This window comes from Rattus norvegicus, chromosome 3, assembly GCF_036323735.1.
Source record: "Rattus norvegicus strain BN/NHsdMcwi chromosome 3, GRCr8, whole genome shotgun sequence".
NCBI lineage: Eukaryota > Metazoa > Chordata > Mammalia > Rodentia > Muridae > Rattus > Rattus norvegicus.
Window position 1 is genome coordinate 38,140,385 of NC_086021.1, and position 19,849 is coordinate 38,160,233.

Consider the following 19,849-nt stretch of genomic DNA (forward strand, 5'->3'; position numbering starts at 1 on the left):
GATCGCTTTATGATATTACTGTGGCTGTATTTTCCACAGTTATTAATTGCAGTGTAATGTGTTTTTCCTCAGTGGATTTGATTAGATATAGTGATGCCAGAATGCTTTTACAAGCCAGGGTGACTGTGGTGACACACACCTTTACTCCCAGCACTTGGGAGGTGGAAGCAGGCAGATCTCTGAGGTTGAGGTCAGCCTGGTCTACAGAGCTAGTTTCAGGGCAGTTAAGGCTACACAGAGAAACTTTTGTCTTGAAAAAAGAATCAAACAAACAAACAAAAATAGACTGCTTTTGTCAAAGTAGTTTAAATTTCTGGCAAGATTATTTCCAGTGTTCTTCCCCATAGTGCTAAGGAAAGAATGGTATGACTTCCCACCTTGTAAAGAAAATTTATTTTAGTTTTTTTTTTTTTAATTGTCAAATGTGTGTACCTTAACAGAATGTTGAAAATGAGCAAGAAAAAACAAGCTTTGAGAGAGGCCTGAGTTGTGACTTTTCTCAGTTGTGGTCTTGAGCAGCAGTTGCCATACTGATGGTTTCTCCGTAAAGGACCAGGCCACTGGTTTTTGAAGGTTGAAGGCTGATCATAAATGTGTAATTTTAGATGACTCTTGAACCTGAAATTTCTTTTGTTAACAATGAGGTTGTAGCAGTTAATTGAAACTATGGGCTATATTGGTGATCAAGGAATTTAGTTTTTAATCTTTTCAGTACATCTTAAAAGTTTTTTAAAGAAAAATTGTTCTTTTTAAGATTTGACTAATGTTACAAAGATACAAATCATTTATTTTACTACCTATAAACTGTTTCAGCCCACTGAAGAAAAGCTATGCTAATTTATATAGCTTTGACATTTTATAATTTTCATGATTTTTAGATAAAGGATTTTATATTTAAAACTTTAATAGTCTAGTCTGAGTTCATTTATCTTTAATTTTTGAAACGGGTAGAGTAATTCATAACAGTAATTTTATTCCTGTAATGTAATATTCACTTCAGTTCATTTGTGCATTAAAATTCCTTTAAGACCGTTATTAATGATTTATATAATGAAATGTCATATTAATCACAGAAGTTTTCACATTTTATTATTCTCTTCCATGTTAATACTATCTTTATGATCTCTATTAATGTTTTATACCCTCTAATTTCAATTATAAATCAAGAATATTTTCATGTTTTTGTTGGTATTTGCTTTTCAGAGGTGCCACCTTTAAAATTTTATGACTTTCTCCCTCCATATGCAATATAAAACATCTTTATTCATATAAAGATAGTTAATTATGTCTTTGTTTATAGTAAACTTTCATTGACAAACTTATAGTTATAATATTTCTTTTCAAGCTCAAAGATTAGAACGACTCCGCAAAGAGAGACAAAACCAGATCAAATGCAAAAATATTCAGTGGAAAGAAAGAAATTCTAAACAATCAGGTAAATGGACATAACTTTTATTTATGATTTGGGATTCGTGTATTTAGTTTATATCATTATATATGGATTTTTTTTTCTTTTAATCTCTCCTTCTAAGTGTGTATCACTCAGTGTGTTTTAGCTCTGTGCTCTTGTCTGTATTTGTTGGCCTCTGAATCTGTGTATTTCTTATAGATTGTTGGTTGGCCCTTCACGCTGGCTCTCGGGTTAGCTAGGCAGAGAGCCTTTTCTAAAAGCATGATTCCGATACCTTGTTCTTGGAACTAAGGATAGTATATACTTTTCCAAATATGTGTTTAGGTTATGGATTCACTCATAAAGTTCTGTTTCTTTCTTTATTCATTCTTTTATTGTTTCTGCACACATATTCACACGTCATATCGCATTTGTTGAATCAGAGGTCAGCTTGCAGCAATCCATTTTCTCCTACTGTATACGTTCAGGGAATTGAACATGGGTTCTTGTTCTGCCAGCCAGAATCTTTACCAGCTGAGCTCCTGTGCTGGTCCTGTTTGTGTTGCCTTAATCTAGACTTTTCACTTGCTTCAGTGTCCATAATAACTGCCTTTTCTGGTTACAAGTATTGACTGTTTCAGCAAAAAATCCAGTCTGGGATTGTTAGCATTGAAGTTTTCTGTTCATACATTGTACACATATATATAGGCTGGCCATATCATCATCATCATCATCACATCATCATCATCATCATCATCTTCTTCTTCTTCTTCTTCTTCTTCTTCTTCTTCTTCTTCTTCTTCTTCTTCTTCTTCTTCTTCTTCTTCTTCTCTTCCTCCTCCTCCTCCTCCTCTTTCTTCTTCTTCTTCTTCTTCTTCTTCTTCTTCTTCTTCTTCTTCTTCTTCTTCTTCTTTTTCATTTTTACTATCTTGTTTGTTTGTTTACTATGAATAACACTGTATTTAGCCATTTTCTTTACAACTGAAACTCTGGGCCTTTAAAATTAGCATCCTTGCCCTTGAGCTTCCTATATACTCCAGAAAAAGTTCTGACCTTGTGCTCCATGTTGTTTTATATGCCTTGTCTAAATGAATCTTTATATGCTGTCTGCCATCAAGTTTCACACAGATCCTTTTCCCCACAGCTTGACTTGGAGAGACCAAGTCCTCAAGGCTGGTGACATGCAGTGCTGTCAGGGGTGGCCTCTGGATGTTTTGCTTATTTTCACATGGCTTTTCTGAGCTGGCTTGGGCAGAACCCACTTCTGAGTAGTGAAGACAACATGCTCTCACTTCTCCAAGTCACAAACTAGCTGGACTTGGATTTTCTGGGAAGATTTTAACTGAGGAACTGGCACAAAAGTTATGATAGCTTTCTAAGCTTTACCGACTTTTATTTCCTTGTCTGCGGTGATGTTGAATTCCTAGAGTTAGGCCTTGAGATCTGAGTTTATCTCCTGTGTGAGCAGCACCTGAGAAAGCCCTGACTCAAACTTGTCTGGCTTCTTGCCATTGGGCTTCATAATATCAGTGCTTGAATTGAACATGGCCTCGTCTTTATGGCTTAGAAAGAGCCATATTACATATTTTCATTTTTATTATTGTTATTTATTTAGTGTAGATGAGTGCGCTATATTGCTGTCTTCAGACACCAGAAGAGTGCATCAGATCCCATTACAGATGGTTGTGAGCCACTATGTGCTTGCTGAGATTTGAACTGAGGACCTCTGGAAGAGCAGTCAGTGTTCTTAACCACTGAGCCATCTCTCCAGCCCACATATTTTCAGTATTTCATTTTCAGCAAGATGAAAAAAATTTAAATCTTCATTACTGTGGGGATGGCTCAGTTGGATAAGCAGTATCAGATCTGAAATTCCAGTGCTGAGCATTCGGTGGCAGGAGGATCTCGAGGACTTCTGCCCAGCCAGTCTAGCCAGCCAGTGAGATCCAGTTGTAGTGAGTGACCTATTCTCAGCACAGTGATGTGGAGGAGGATAGAGAAAAGCCTTGGGCATGTTCCCTGGCCTCTGCATGCACATGTACACACACAATCTTGAAAGTAAAGTGGTCTTAAAACACTTTAGAGTGATTAGATAATGTCTCCAAAATATCCTCCTTGCTGTCCCAGCACCTCCCAATACTGCCTTGGCCGGATGGATGCCTCATATATAGTTGGTGCCCAGTAGTTCTAAGACTGGCAATATCAATGGTTGCTGTGTGATTAGCAGGGCCTCCTGGTGCTGTATTCGTTGCTTCATAGTCTTCATTCTGTACATAGGAGAAGGGATAGTTGCCTGTGATCACGTGTGAGATAGGTGGAAGACGAGTAACTCACCAAAGTCACATCCACGATTTCCATCCAGCTTTGTTTTCCTCCCTAAACCACACTGTATGTGCTTCTTGTTTTCTCTGCAATGTTTTCATTAGGTCCCATTCCTCTGAAAGAGGCCTATGTAGAATCAGAAATCCCATTGTTGAGCTGAGTATGGCAGTACACACCTGTCATCCAGCATTCTGGAGGCTGAAGTAGAAGAATCTCAAGATTAGAGGCCGCCTGGGCTACAGGGTGAGACTTGGCACTCACACACATGTACACATAGACCTTTTCTTTTCATATATCTCACTAATTGATTTCTTACAGTTTTCAGTGGTTTCTTTTTTTAATGTGTGTCATGTTTATGTGAGTTTGCATGTATGTGTATGCATATATGTGGAGACTAGACAGTGACTCAACAAGGTCCTTCCTTCCTCACTCACTGTCCATGTTATATATGGAAGCAGGAGCTTTTCATCCATACTGGGATCTCCTGTCCACTTCTGCTATGTCACACTGGGATTCAAAGCTTTGAGCTTTGGTCCTTGAATTTGTTTGGCAGGCACTTTCTCTGCTGAGTCATTTCTCAGGCCCTAGCTTTGCTTTTGATATTTTGAAGATCTGACCTGAAACCGTGTCATTCATTCACATTGTTTCTTTCAAGGTCCTGTGTATTTTGGTGTGGTTGCTGTGAATCTCCTCTTAATGAAGACAAGAGATAGCTTCGCTCTCATTTGTAGGCTGCCCTTCATTTGCTTCCACTTTCAAATCTTAAATATATAAATAAATAACATAGCGTGAGCTGAGCACCTCGGCTGCCTGTGCAGCAGCTCCCTTTCCTGCTGTGGAAAGCCTTCATCTGCCTTTTGTTTCATTCCTTATTAGAAGAGTCAGTGTAACTATCATGAGCTCCCTCAGAATGCTCTTCTTTCCACTGATTTAGTGCGTGCATGCGTCTATACATATGCTATGGCGTTTGCATGAAGGTCAGAAGAAAACTAAGGAGTTGTTTCTTGCCTAGGGACAAACTAAGGTCAATAGGTTTGTCAGCCTTATCCTCTGAACCTCTGACTGGCCCCAGTGTGGCCTTTCTTAGAGGGATTAAAGCATTCTTGGATGGTGACACTAATCCACATGACATTAGAGTAAGACCACCTGAGTGTCCTGTGACTCAGACTTCAGAGACAGATATGGACATAGTGTCCTCCGCAGCCTACATTGTCAAGAGTTGTCACTGAAAGGCGAGAGAGGAATCTGGGAAATCGTAAGCCAACAGTCTCCCCGGGAACCACTGTTGAAATTGTTGTGCATTGACTCCACATTTTGTGTGTACAGGTGAATGTATTTTTAAGCTGACCACATGATCATTTGTGTGTACAAATAGTTGATAAGTGTATCATTTTGTATTGTCTATAGAGTCTCCACTTTTTGGTTTTCCAGACAGGGTTTCTCTCTGAAGCCCCAGCTGTCCTAGAACTCACACTGTAGACCAGGCTTAGCTTGAACTAAGAGATCCACCTACCTCTGCCTCGTGGGTGTTGGGATTAAAGGATTGTGTCGCCATCACCCAGCAGATACTCTCTACTTGTAACATGTCTTATTAGAGTTATTTCTGGAGTTTATATTTCCTCTGTAAATGGCAAGTTCCTTATAACTTTCGTCTTCGTACTTGTTTATAAATAAACTATAGAAAGCAGCCTTTTAATTTTCTTTATAAAGAACTTGCTTTTTCAGATATAATTAATAATTGAAAGAATTTAATTTTCCTTGTCTGTTACATACAAACTTTCTTTAATATCAAACATCTAGTGTAATGTTTCTCTGGTTATCTCACAGTGTTTTATTTTGCTTTCTTCAGATTTGAATCTAAGGTTTGTTTGTTTGTTTGTTTGTTTGTTTAGAGACTGGGCTTTGCTATTTATTTAGCACAGGCTAGCCTGTGTAATGAATCCCTTCATAATAGTTGTGCCTTTGTCTTACAATCCTGTCCTTAATCCTTCTTAGCTACTATTTCTCCCCCAATCAAAGCCAGCATTTTCCTGAGAGCATCTTGGTCCGTTTTAATGACAGCAGGGCCTCTGACGGCAGCCTGAGTGCTGGTGCTGTTTTCAGACTCCTCTTCCTTATGGTTTATTGGCGAGGCACAAGTACAGAAGTCAGGGCTGAACTGACTTGTAGACCTCTGGCTACAGAGGTCATATTGTTTTGTTTGCTTCTGGCAAGATCTCCCTACCTTGCTTGTAGCCCAGGCTGCTCTGGAATCCCTCATCCTCTCCCCACAGGCATTGCCCCTACCCTTGCTGCCCAGACATTAGTTGTTTTGATTTTATGCTCATGTGTCTTTTTCCTTCTGTTGAAATTTTTGATTCTGGATAGAAAATTTTCTGTTAGAAAATGTATAGCCAAATTATTACATGATAATTCCTCTCTTTAAAAATTAAAAACTACCAACTCCTTGTTATATGTAGTCTCTTCTGTTTCACTTTTCTTTAGGTTGAAGAGACTATACTTTTAATTTGGTAGCTATAGGAGTTTGGATATCTTTCTAGGATCTGTTGATGGGTGGAGTACAAGATGTGAGAGAGAAGAGTCATGCAGCTTCCAAGCTTGGGGCATTGTGGAGTTGAGATGCCACTGGAGAAGGGGACGGCTGTAGAGGAATTAAGTCGGGAAAGGAATGGTCATGGTCACTGACTCACAAGTGACAGCATCAGATATAAAGTGTGTGTGTGTGGGCTGGGGATTTAGCTCAGTGGTAGAGCGCTTACCTAGGAAGCGCAAAGCCCTGGGTTCGGTCCCCAGCTCAAAAAAAAAAAAAAAAAAAAAAAAAAAAAAAAAAAGTGTGTGTGTGTGTGTGTGTGTGTGTGTGTGTGTGTGTGTGTGTGTGACAGTTTGATGATTTAACAAATATGTATACCTATGATCAACACCACAATCATATGTAGAGGGGTTCTGTTGCTCCTCAAAATTCTCCTTCCTCAGAGGTGAGCATTGTTGTGGTTTACATCACTGCAGTTTAGTTTCACTTCCTGTACATGGTATTTAAATACCAGGCTAATAGAGGTCACTTAGGACGGAAACATAGATGGAGAAAGAAGAGGCCAAAGGCAAGCTTTGGAGAATTCCAGTGACACAGGGAGCCAATGGGGAATCCACAATGTGCTGAGGAGTGCTGACCTGTGTGAGAACACAAGTCACATGGAGTAGAGTCCTGGGAAAGCCAGTGAGAACAGTGATTTAGAGGAAAGGGCTACCAGCCATGTCAGACGGCAGGGGAGCTGAGGAAAGTCCAAAGAAAGGTGTTGTTTGTGTGTGTGTTTTCGATTTGTGTAATCTCCATGAAAGTTAACTTGGTGGAGTGGTGTGACTGCAGTGTTTGGTGACTGGGATTGAGTGGCGAGAAGGACAAGACAGCAGGAATATAGGCAGTGAGTGGCTTTGAGCAGCAGAAAAATGGTCCAGTAACTAGACGAAAGGGCTTGGGCTTTTTCTCTAATGAGCAGTAGTACTGTATGTGCTGCTGGAACTGATGGAAAGTAGAAGAAAGAGGTCAGGACTGGGACCTCTGCTCAGCACCAGGAGCAGGAGCTTACAGGAGAACTGGGCTAAGAGAGAGGCTCTTCCATGGTGCAGGCCAGAGCACCAAGACTTCTCCTTGGTCATCTCCGTTTCCCCAGAACACACAGAGCTGGAAGGAGACGGCAAGCTGGAGTGAAAATTGGTCTGAATGGAAAAAGCTAATACATCATAACCCTCCTGAAAACACGCTCGGGGAGTTACTCTGCCTGTTTCTCTGTGGAGCCACTAGGAACCTATTTCTTAAGCTCAAGAGGACAGAACACTTAGCACTGTTAATACTGGACCTTTCCTTCCTCAAATGTGGCTATAAAACTGTTATATACAGATTACATGTAGCAAGTTAATTGTAACATTGAAAACACCACCTTAGGGGCTGGAGAGATGGCTCAGCGGTTAAGAGCACCCGACTACTCTTCCAGAGGTCCTGAGTTCAATTCCCAGCAACCACATGGTGGTTCACAACCATCTGTAAAGAGATCTGATGCCCTCTTCTGGTGTATCTGAAGACAGCTACAGTGTACTTATCTATTTATTTATGGATAAATAAATCTTTAAAAAAAAAGAAAAAAAAAGAAAACACCACCTTAATTCTCCTGCAATAAGTTCTTCAGATGTGTATCTGATGGTGTCTTAGTCATTGTTCTATTGCTGTGAAGAGGTACCTTGACTAAGGAGAGGAAACTCAAAAGAAAACACTTACTTGGGAGCGCTCTCATAGTTTCAGAGGATTAGTCTATGACCACCACGGTAGGAAGCTATCAGGCATGGTGCTGGAGCAGTAGCTTAGAATGTTATATCATGAACCAGACAGCAGGTGGAAGAGGGGGAGGGGAACACGGGAAGAAGAGGGATGAATAGACAGACAGACACTAGGAATGATGTGGGCTTTTGAAGACTTAAGACACACCCCCAGTGACACACATCCTTCAGCAAGACCATACCTCTTATTTTCACTAACTGAGAACCAAGCATTCAAACATAGTAGTTTATGGAGGCCATTCTAGTAAGACCAGCACAGATAGATTGTGTGTTTGTTTATATGCCCAGAATCCAGATTTAGGCAGTGTGTGTTTAAAAAGAATGATCTGCCAGCCCTGACCCCAATCACAGTTTTGACTGAAATAACCTACTACAGGATGCTGTGGATATGTTAGGACAGTGACAGTAATTGTTTGTAGTTTCCATTTTGTAAGTTAAAGTTTTATCATCAGTATGTATGTAGGAAAGACACTGTGGCCACGCACCACCTAACCACTTGAAACACATTCACAGAATTCTGCCTGGCAGTTTTGGTGTTGAGTGGAAGGAAGGACTGTCACAAGCTGAGTTGATTATGATGACGCTGGCTTGTGCGATTTTATGGTTTGGTTTTGGCTGGAAGTGGCAATGTTGAGTGCATTTGCAGGGATTGGTACTCCCTGGGGCCTTGGAACCTGTCCCTTGTGGAGGGGGCACCACTTTGTCATCTGGCTCATTGTACAACTCTAGAGACTCAGTTGAGGAATTCGCCTTGCCAGCCTTTGATAAGCTGGTGGAGTTCTAAAAAGTTATTAAGTTGTTTAGGAAGCATTTCTGAAAGAGGTGGAAGGGCTGCTGTGACAGATTCTCATGCCAGGATAGGCTTCTGTCCAGAGTGCTGGTTTGTGGAACAAGAGGCTCTCGTTAAACTTCAGAGCTAGGTGCACTGTCCAGTGTTCTCCAAGTCCAGTTGCGGAACCCCCCATCCCCCCAAAGGACAAGGTGTTTCTTTATAATAGACCAGGCTGTGAAGCACTCCTGCTAACCCCTGTTCCTTTGACACCACCAACTCCTCCCTCTTTTCCCCTCTCCATTTTGGGAATTCTGTCAGCGAGGTCTTAGTTACTTGACTCATGTGCTGTAGGGCTCTAGGAGTAGAGAATTCTGGAGGAAAAAAGTTTATTTCATCTTGACTTTCGTGTTTGAATTATTTTTAATATTTTCTTGTAAATATTTTGTAATATTTTACTTGTAGTGAAATGGATTACAATATCATTTACTAATTCAAAGCAGGATATGTGGGAAGAAAATATACAATTCTGGAATTAAAGTTATTTCCCACAAGCTAAACGGAGTGTTTTATGGAGAAATAAAATGTTCCATACCAAGATAAAAAAGTTGTAAAGTAACTAATGCAGAGTTCCATTGTTTTCCTTTGATTTAATTTGACATTGCTTAATCATTAACTAGTATTGAAGCTGTTATTTCAGATTTAAAAATCTGAGATGGAGTTATATAAAAGGTGAAGTGTAGATAGTTTAATATTTATGAAATGGAAAGTGTTCTGGTTCTCATGTACCTACCTTGATACTGCCTTGTTACTGCACTGGTCACACTGGTTACCTTGGTGGATGGTTAGGTGAATTTATAGAGCTAAATTATCGTCATGAAGATTGTGGAGCTGTCTTGATTCAGTGATGAATAAGAGCTGAAAACTTTGGTTTGATGGAATTTAATTTGAATCTCTTCAATCAGGCAGCAAGTTTTATTGAGTTTGTGATGTATTCTTTAGCATCTCCATTGGTGTAGCGCTCAGCTCTGGGGTTAGCTCTAGCTGCATGATTCTGGCCTGACCAGAACTCGCAGAGCTGGCCTCCGAGTCCACATAATTGGCAGTACTACGGCCTATCTCACAGGCTTGTTGTGAAGGGTCAGTAAGCTGCACAAAGGAGGGGTACATCTTTGTTCCTCCTTTTCCTTGTCTGTTTTTGTCCTCAAGATTTTATGCTGGGTGCCATTGAAATGTTAAAGATCTAGAATTTTAAAATCAAACAGTAGTAGAGCTTCAAGAGAACTCGAGGCTTTCTGGATTGACACACCGGAGAGGTGGGGTGAAGTGTTCAGTGTCACACAGCAGTGGCTTCTGCTGAAGCCTGGAGGCCCCCACTGTGAACACTTTTCTTAGGAAAGCTGCTTTCCTTCAGGACTCTGCTCTTCTCAGTCACAGTCCAGGCCTGGGGGCTCGCTGCCCCTGCTGTGCACAGCCCCCGAAGTGCATTCCAGGATTTCTGTATACATGAACCCCAACCCATCTCTCCACATGCTCTCTTTAAGATGCAGAGGAAGACTTTAGGAAGGTGGACAAACTGTGTGATGTACATAGTGACCGACGATGTTTTTATCCTTTTCTATTGCAGCCCAGGAGTTAAAGTCACTGTTTGAAAAAAAATCCCTCAAAGAGAAACCTCCAAGTTCGGGCAAGCAGTCCATATTGTCTGTGCGCCTGGAACAGTGCCCTCTGCAGCTGAATAACCCCTTTAATGAGTACTCCAAGTTTGATGGCAAGGTAAGTTCAAAAGTAAAAAGGCTTCCTCATCCCTTTAAGACTGAGGGAGTTGTTGTTGCCATTATTGTTGTTGTTGTTATTATTATTATTAGGTTTAGGTTTCAAGACTGCTTCAGTATTATAAAACACCACAGTTTTAAGACCATAGTTGTAAAAAGGTAAGAGTGTGGGCTCATTGTTTCCACAGTAATATTTAGGAGGGTTGATGTGTAAGTCTGCACATGCCCTCATTTTTTGCTTCTCTCCACTTAGAGTCCAGGACTACTTTAGTTTTCCAAGATGCGTATTCTGCAAACATGCAGTATAATATATTGTAATGAATGTAAAGCTGAATGTGATGGTGCATACCTGGAGCTCTAACACTCACATGCCAAAGAGGTTTGAAGGTGGTCAGCTACGGCACAAGCTCTTGTCTCTAAAACCAAATAAAAAAATAAAAAATGTGCCCCCCCCCCCCCAACGGGTAGAAACAAAGGACGGGCTGTATGTGCCTATTTATTTACCTGTTTCGTCTCCATGTCCTTCAGAGTTTGGGCTGGGTAGGATGAAGAGCTGTGCTGGGACAGCCTTGGCAGTGGGTCTGGGGTGGCCTGCATTGTTCTGTCCACTGTCCACAGCTGCAGAAACTGTCAGGGCTTTCCTTATGGATTCCAGCCATTGCATTTTGGTCTTTCACTGTTGGGGGTTCCTGCTGAATATTGCCAGGGATGGTGACTTTTATTTTTCCCTCCTATTTTTAGTAATGGTTTAGTGTTATAAAATTAAAGTATGTTTATTTTCCTTCTAGAAAATGGCCACTGTTTTAGGAGGAGCCTGGTGATGTGCTGAGCCTCAGTTCTGAGCTGAGCTGGACCCTTTTTAAGAGAGTTGATTTTTAATTTATTGCCACTGTGTGTGCTGCCTGGCAGTGGTGAGGGGTATTGAGTGATAGCTTGCTGTCTGGAGGGGTCGTATGTGATTTTTCTCATTTCAACACCATTGCAATTAATAAACGGCAGGGCTTTGCTCATGTCTACATTTTTCTTTCTCACTTGCTAATTCTGTTAGTTATTATCTTTGAGCAGAGATCTTTTTCTCTGAAACATCTTACCATCTTCCTTAGGTGGGACTCAGCACATGGCCATCAGCAGTAAGGCTGTTGCTGTCTGAGGGTGGAGAACTGGAACTAGAAGCACAGCACATAAGTAACACACAGGCCCTCAGGTGCCCCGGAGCTTGCCCAGAAAACACCCAAGAGCACTCCAGTCCTTTTAGGTTGCATTGCTCTGAGCTTGTATTTAGTTCACCCCGGCTACCCAGGGATATGGAAAGTAGGAAAAGGAAGGAAGGTTCTCCTGGATCCTGGAATGTCTCTAGCTGCACTGCCTAGGATACATTTTAGATGGATGAGAAGCTCTTCTGAGCTGGAACAGAAGAGCTCCCATAGCTGATACGGTTTCATTGTTTGATGATGAAGAATAGGTAGAATAAATAATGTGTGATTTCATGCCAACCAGCCAGTCAGACTTTACATTAACAATGCATTCCAGGCCCCCACTTCCTATTAGCCAGGTTTGCATTTGTCAGAGTTGTGAGCACTGCCTTCTCAAGTCCAGGAGACAGTCTCCCCAGTCTCACTGGGATGTTTGTTAGACGTGTGTTTGCGTTTAAGTTGCCCAGTGCTTTGTCATCATGGGCCTTTCGGTGGTCCGCAGAGAGTGAGCGTTGATTGAGAAGGGTTTGTATATTGATAGGTCTATCTTACAATGCCTGCTGTATATTACCCATACATTACAGATACAATTACTAAGACACAATTAACCCTTGCTCATCCATTATTCAGTATTGATGCATTTGGCAGGTGTGTGATGAAGGTGGCTAATATTTGAAGGATATTGTGCTGTACATATTAAATCAGTCTTTATCTTTGGGAGAGGCGTCAATATGATCGTCAGTGGCGTCTCAGTGACTAATAGAGAATTATACTTGAGTCAAGCCTTTTTGTAACCTAGAAATTAAAATGACTATTCAAATAACACCTCAAAAAGATCAAATTAGCATTTCGTGATTACATAATAATGGGATTGTAGTCTGCTAACAGCGCCATGGCTGCCTCCAGAGCTGAGGTGGTGTCAACCCTGGATGATAAAGCCTTTCTGTACAAGTCGGCTTTAATCTTTCCAGACTGATCCTTCCCATAAATCATCTGACCTCCGTACTGAATTGTTGTTACCGTTGTAACTTAGAGTTATTTTATTTTATTCAGCTCATATTTAAGAAATGAAATGAGTATTCTGTCTTAACGATTCATCACCTTGTTATTGGGACTACACGTTTTTCCTCAAATATAAGGGTTTTTCTTGTATTTAATACTGTATATGAATATGTAAATAAATAAATGTCTTGTATAATTACCTGTATATAAATATATATGTATTTGCAAAGAATTTTTAAAGCCACTAAAACATATACGGTGCTTTGTTTTCTTTTTACAAATATTCATGATGCTCTCTTTGGGAATAGTGCCTGCCTTATTTACATAATTAACTGAGTAGCTTAGGTCTCCTGGGCAAATGGTACATAATCGGGGAGAGAAGGGGACAGGAAGAGTTTGGGGTCTAATTAAATATGCTAAAAAACTACTTAATTATGTATTTCCTCAAGAGACCAGTGGCTGTGCAGTTGTCCTCAGGACGCTGCTGTGTGGGCTTTGAAGAGAGGGTTTGTTTCGGGTGCGGAGCTGGGCTCTCACAGCAGTAAAGCAGACATGCCTGGTGTGGAACCTGCACACTGGAGCTGCTGCTTCTAGTCAGTCTAATCTCTTAGCATTTTTCCTAAGTGAAAGTATTTTTAATTTTGGTTCTGTAGTTAGCCAATAATTTATAAAAAATATTTTGAGGCTAATATATTTTAGAGCATTGGGTTGAGAGGTCTGTACTTAGTTAAGATTTTTGACAGTTTGAAGGGAGGGACATGCCAGGCTTACAATGTCTGTATTATGGTTTTGGCAAATTGATCAAGGTGTCTGACTTGGTTTGGATCTGTAGATTAAGTCTGTTTACTGAGCATTTCAGAGAGGTTCAAGGCAGACTGCAAGGAGCTCTAGGTGAGCTTGGTCTGCTGAGACACATTTCAGCTTAGCATCTGCATGAATGAATTCTGTTTTTGTCTGTTTGTTGATAGGCGTGTAGGGGTGGGAGGAGTGGTTTTTTTCTGAGGATAGACTCTGGGCCTCCTGTGTGATGGAGAGGCGCTCTGTCACTGAGCTGCCACCCTGGCCACGTTAGAGATAACATCTGTGAAGCCTCCTTCAGAAAACACAACCTCTGCTGTAGGTTGAGGTCAGAAACTTTGTGCTCAAGTTCTGATTTCACTGTGGGGGATGTGAGCTGTGTGCTCCGAGATGGTTGATATAATGAGGGTGGGCTCTCCGGGAGGCACTGGGTTAAGTGTCCTGGAGATGCTGGGTCATGCCCCACTGAGTTCTTAGAGGGTGAACCCAGCGTTTCGTACACACACGTGCTAAGCATATGTTCAACCACAGGGCCCCAACTTTATGTTTAGAGAAGTGGATCTAAGCCAGGTGTGGTGGCACACTCACGAGGTAGAGGCACCATTTTGGTGGTGCTCTAAACACAGGAGGAACAAGACTATTTATTTATTTATTTATTTACTTACTCACTCACTCACTCACTCACTCACTCACTCATTTATTTGGAAGGTAATGGCTACTAAAAATCAGTTGGAAAGACAGTTGTGCATGAGTAATTGTTTGGCAGTTGTAATAAAACATTAGGTATTCTGCCTACTGTGACATAGCTAAATTCTATTCCCTAAATGTGAGGGGCATTATTTGCCTTGACAAAAGCTTGAAAAAGCAGAAGAGGGCTGGTTCCCACCAACAGCTGTGACTTTGATTGTGTTAACTTGTTAGAAAGTAGCCACTTGTCAGTTAGAAACTGTTTTAACGGGAAACTGCAGGGCGTGGGGGAGGGGATAATTCACCACTGCTAATTGCTTGGCTGTTAATTTTCATAAGTGTTGATAGAAGCAGTTCCTTAAATTAAACTTTGTTTAAAATGTATCAGGGGAAATATTCCACAATGTCGAGCCTGAAGTGAAAATTAATATGAATGCCGTGGCAATTAACACATACTGGTTAATAGCTTTTAGCAGCATTTTGGGATGATAGTCCTTAAATACATTTTTGCATGCTGCTCTTGTTTCAGCATTGTTCTAGTGGATGTCTGGGTAATTATGAACAAATGTTTCCTATAATCATTGGCTTTTAATAGCTCTCTTCAAAGAAAGTCACTTGAAACTTTTACAGAAAAGAATGACGTCACAAAGAAATGTTATGCACTTAGAAAAGGTCAATGAATTGAAACCATGTTTTAAATAAACAGCTGGGCTAGACAGGTAGTTTAATGGTTAGTGATTAGGAGCACGGCTGCTCTTGCAGAGGACCTGAGGACCCAGGTTCCAAGCACCCATATGGCAGCTTACATGTCTGTAACTCCAGTTTCAGGGGTGCACAGCTGTATACATCAAATAAAAATACTAAAAACAAAAGCAGCCATAGAGTAAAGGGCTCCTCATCTGAAGTTGGAATTTTGCTGTTATTATGGGAATGAGACCTTCTAATGTGTTACTTTAGCTTTAGAATATTTTCTAAAATAGTGATAGTTTGGGTTTTTGATGTTGGCTGTCTTTCTCTGTAGTTTGGGTTTTTAATGTTGACTGTCTTTCTCTGTAGTAGTGGCCTTGAATTAAGAGCCCTTTGTCCTTCCTTTTCTTCCATCTGCCAACATGGCCTGTCCACCCTTTCTCTCCTACCCCCAGGGAAATGAGAGAAGCTAAGAATGAGGTTGGCTGCATTGGTACCCTCTTTCTCACACACAATCCACCCCTCTTTTAATAAGGGGTCTCCTGAGGTCAACAGTAAGTTCCCAGTCAGAGACAAGCACAGGGTGACTTAGGGCGTTTTTAGGAGATGTCTTATTCTTTTGTTGACTTTCTTCTGCACACTCTGTCATCTGTGTCTATCCATCCATCTATCCATCTATTTGTTTTTTGAGGCATGGTCTTTCTCCTTGGCTGTCCTGGAACTCATGTAGACCAGACCAGCCTTGAACTCACAGAGACCCACCTGATTCTGCCTGCCCAGTGCTGGCACTAAAGGCGTGCACCTCCACATCTGTCTTTACATGCTTTTTTTTTTTTTTTTTAATGATGAAGAATAAAGCACCAGCATATCAGTGGTGGTTATTCACTTGGTGACTTATTTCCATGACTGCATTTTCCAGCCTTCCCTTTCGTAGACCAGAATTTGTTAGTCTATTCCTAAAAGGTGTCAACCCCTCACCACCTTTCTCATTTAATGTATACTGATAGAGTGATCGGCTTCATTAGTTACTATTTAATGTATACTGATAGAGTGATCGGCTTCATTAGTTACTATTTAATGTATACTGATAGAGTTATCAGCTTCATTAGTTATCCCCCCCCCCCCTTTGTTTTTCATGACAGGGTTTCTGTATGTAGCTCTGGCCGTCCTGGAACTCACTCTATAGACCAGGCTGGCCTTGAATTTAGAGACTCACCTGCCTCTACCTTCTGAGTGCTTGGACTGAAGGTGTGTGCAACCACTGCCCAACTCATTAGCCATCTTTTAATGAGATATTTTCCCTTTATCATCTTCATACCTTAGCCTCCCAAGTGCGGGATGTACAATCATAAAACAAAGTGGAGAGGATGTCTGCTTAGTAAAGTGTGGGGCCATGGCCCGTGCTGAGGGAGGGAGGTGTAGCTTACTTCCTTACACTCCTGCCTTTCTGTGGAGAGGTCCGAGTGGATAGCAGCACTTACATCTGGGTAGTGGTGAGGATGTAGACTTGACTTGTGATGGGTGGGGCTTCATCCCTTGGCGGCAGGGAATAGATGTAGGAATATCTCACTTGAATGATAGCACAGCCATCAGTGAGGAACTGGACGAATCAGAACCCAAGGTTAGGCAGCAAATGAGGCTGCTGAGGCAGACAGTGGATGGCTGGGAGACGTGTTCTCAGTAACCTACAAGTTCTGAGAGCCTTGAATGAGCTCAAATGGAGCCTTGAGATAAGGCGGTGTGTGTGTGTGTGTGTGTGTGTGTGTGTGTGTGTGTGTGTGTGTGTGTGTGAGATGAGGGGGGGAGTTGTTTGTTAAACCCACATGTAAAGCAAGTGTTCTGCCACTGAGTGTTTACCACAGCCCTTCAGTTTTGTGTGTCCAGACGGTCACTGGGAGTCTGTTGAATAGAGTATGCTGGAGCAGGGTCTGCAAAGACAAAGACACAAATCAAGAAAGTTTTACCCTGGTGAGAGATGAGTGGGCAGGGGTAATGGGTTTAATTGATGATGGAATTGGAGCTGTATTCAAGTGATAGCTAGTATATAAAACTGGTTAGACTCGATGGTTGATGTGTAGGGAGATGGAGCAGTATCCCTTAAGAAAGTAAGTTGATAGTAATTCTTAGGCGGTAGCGAACTGGGAAGTCAGGTGTGGCTGTGTTTCTGCTCTGTGGGATTGCTACTGAAGCACTGCTTTCTCCTTAATCCCACCAGGTTCGTAGAGGAAGTCTGGCTGGATGTGTTCTTAGCTCTGAGGTGCCAGGGAAAGCCTAGGAACCAGCCCTTACTAGTGCTGGCAGCTGATGGGGGCATCTTTGACTTCACCTTGCTCAGCATGAATTGCAGTAGATATTTTTGTTTCTCAAAGCTCTAGGCCCCGAATTATTTATGTTACTTATGTGAAATACTAATGTTGAGCTCTCCAGCCAGAGCGGAATCTGGAGCTCTCAGTCTTGTCCTGGTGGTCCAGCTGGTCTTGACCTTAGTAGCTCAGGTGATACCTGGCTCTCATCTTCTACACACATGAACTAGTGTTTATTAGGTATGCACTACTCTACCCCGATAATCTTCTAAGTTGTTTTGAGATTATAATATCGTCACATCACTCTCATTTCCTTAAGGTTCTTAATGCTGTTCTCGTTAACGACACGGATATGGAGTCTCTTCCCGTGTTAGCTGTGACTGTGCCATTCTTTCTCTGGGCTCTTCACATGTCGTTTCTCATCTGTGAGTGCTGTGTGTTTTCTTATCTGGGGTCCCATGGTAACGGACAGTAGTGGTGTATAGAGGGTTGTAAATGAAAAATTTTGAACTCTTGAAAAGTTGGTGTGTACATGTGCACGCTTGTGTGTCATGGCCCAGGGTTTGTTACCTCGTTTTACAGATGAGGACAAAGGCTGCGAAAGGGTACCCCACTAGTAGGTAAGAGAGTTGGAAAGAACTTCCTTTTCTTCAGGCCCATTGTCATAGCTCTTTGCTGTATTCTTTTCTTCATTGTTATGAAGAGGCTTGAAAATTTTCAAAATTTAAAAACAAGTTTTTTCTGTGCCAAGTTTAAACTAGAAACCTGATAGAGCAGTTTGGGTCTTACTACGAGTTGTGTGGTTGGATTAAGTTGCTGTCTCTTGAGAGTTCCAATACCCTCAGAGGTAAAAGGGAACATGAAGACCAAGGGAGGGTGTTGGGGAAGGTTTCCATGTAGACTTCACTGTCCTCCTCATAGGATGTGTCTCTTCCCATTGTTCTTCTTGTGTGCTGAGTGGACTCACCCTACTCTCTGGCCTCCTACCTGTCCATTTTAGCCAATGGCTTACTAAACAGTCACTCTGGGTTGATTCATCTTAAACATTGCATACCAGCCTTGCAGTTAAGATGTAGCTAACTCCTTGAAGGAACTGGGCGGTAATGGAACCAGCGGGTGAAGACCCTCCTCCAGCCCCCATTTAGGGGATGGAATTCAGGGCCTTCCGAATGTTAAGCAAGTGCTCAGTCACTGCGCCATACCCTCAGCCTAGACACCAGCCTCTGCCTTCAGGGTCGTACTCATTGCTGGGGACCCTGAGCGCTGGTTTGTGGCTTCAAATGCATCAGATTGTGAGAGGAATAACCCGTGAACATCAAGCTGTGACGTAACATGATAAGCCCTGTGTAGACCTTGAGATGGAAGATTCTGGGGGCATGAGGACAGCAGTGGTGAAGAGCGGGCACAGCTGTCCCTGCTCTGTCTAACTCTTCTCCTCAGCTGTCAGAATGTCTGTTGTAGAATTCCTAGAAAGCAGAGGTTCTGTGTTCACGCTTGTAATTAAGCTTACAATGACATTTTCCACACAAATGTGGAAATTTTGAATGGTGGTGGTAAATTTCAGACGCAGTTGCTCTTAGAGGCCTGCTTTGAGGCAAGAGCTGTGTTTTATTCAAGTCTCTTTCTTCTCCCTTCTGTTATGTTGAAGTTTAACACCTAGACAGAGATACATGTAAGAAAGTAACTTTAGGGAATTTGCAAAATATGCTGCTATGCAACCAAAGATTAAATTGATTTGTTATATGTGCATTTAGCTACAATTCATTTTAATTGTCTGTATGAAGTTAAAAAGTATTAGTGTCAGATAAAGATTCATCACCAGAGCGTGATTTGAGGCTGGTGCTGGAGCACGCAGGCGTGTGCTCTGCAGATGTTTGTGTAAGGCGCTGTCTTTCCTGACAGCAGTTAGAAAGTATGGCTATAGTAATCAAATTGTGCTGCAGCGACTCTGAGGCTAGGACCAGATTGAATTAAAATAGATATAAGATTTATGAATAGCAATAGCTGTGATAAAATTTCACTGCCTTTTTCAACAGGAAGGACTTTCCACAGTGGAAAGAAGAAAATCTAATAACCACTTTCCTAAAACCGTGCTTTCGCTGACTTTCATTTTCCCTTCCTAATTACAGCATCAAAACAGTAACTTGCAAGGGCATTTTCTGTTTTTTCTCTCTTTCTTTGGCCATAATAACCTTTCTTATCCACTCCCCCTGTTGTATTAAATACATAGCATTAAAACAAGCGTATTGATATAATACTGCTTTAGTTTAGAAGCACAGTTCCTATAAGCAGCCCAATTAAGAGAGGTGGTTAAGCCCCCCACTTAAAGCTTTATTAGCACCACTGTAGCTGCATTTCCTGAGTTTCTGTTTTGTGCTCGGTTCTATAAATTGGCCTGTGTTCTCTGCCTATTCCTCAGGCTTCTATGTGCTCTAGGCGCTGATGAGCAGGAGCCTGGAGCACAGCAGAAAGGAGGCATGGTGTTGTAGTCTCTTATTTTCTCTTTCTGAGACCGTCTTGCTGTGTAGAACAGGCTGGCCTTAAACCAAGGCTCTGCCTTTCCTTCCGAGATGACGTTTTTGTGGGACTGTGCC

The 19,849-nt window shown here is 41.6% G+C and overlaps 1 protein-coding gene and 1 pseudogene across 16 annotated transcripts in view; one reads left to right on the forward strand and one right to left on the reverse strand.

Moving 5' to 3' along the window:
- The window catches only part of Mapkap1 (MAPK associated protein 1), a 202,646-nt gene that overhangs the window by 27,117 nt on the left and 155,680 nt on the right, over nt 1–19,849 (forward strand). For 14 of the 16 annotated variants that reach the window (XM_039104765.2, XM_063283509.1, XM_063283505.1 and 11 more), the window contains 2 exons: nt 1,346–1,435; nt 10,438–10,586. In XM_039104765.2, the coding sequence (XP_038960693.1) occupies nt 1,346–1,435; nt 10,438–10,586 (239 nt within the window). The remainder of the gene's footprint in view (nt 1–1,345; nt 1,436–10,437; nt 10,587–19,849) is intronic. The other 2 variants (XM_008761722.3, XM_017591656.3) reach the window with 1 other exon arrangement.
- Nucleotides 2,366–2,936, reverse strand: Rps7-ps1 (ribosomal protein S7, pseudogene 1; annotated as a pseudogene).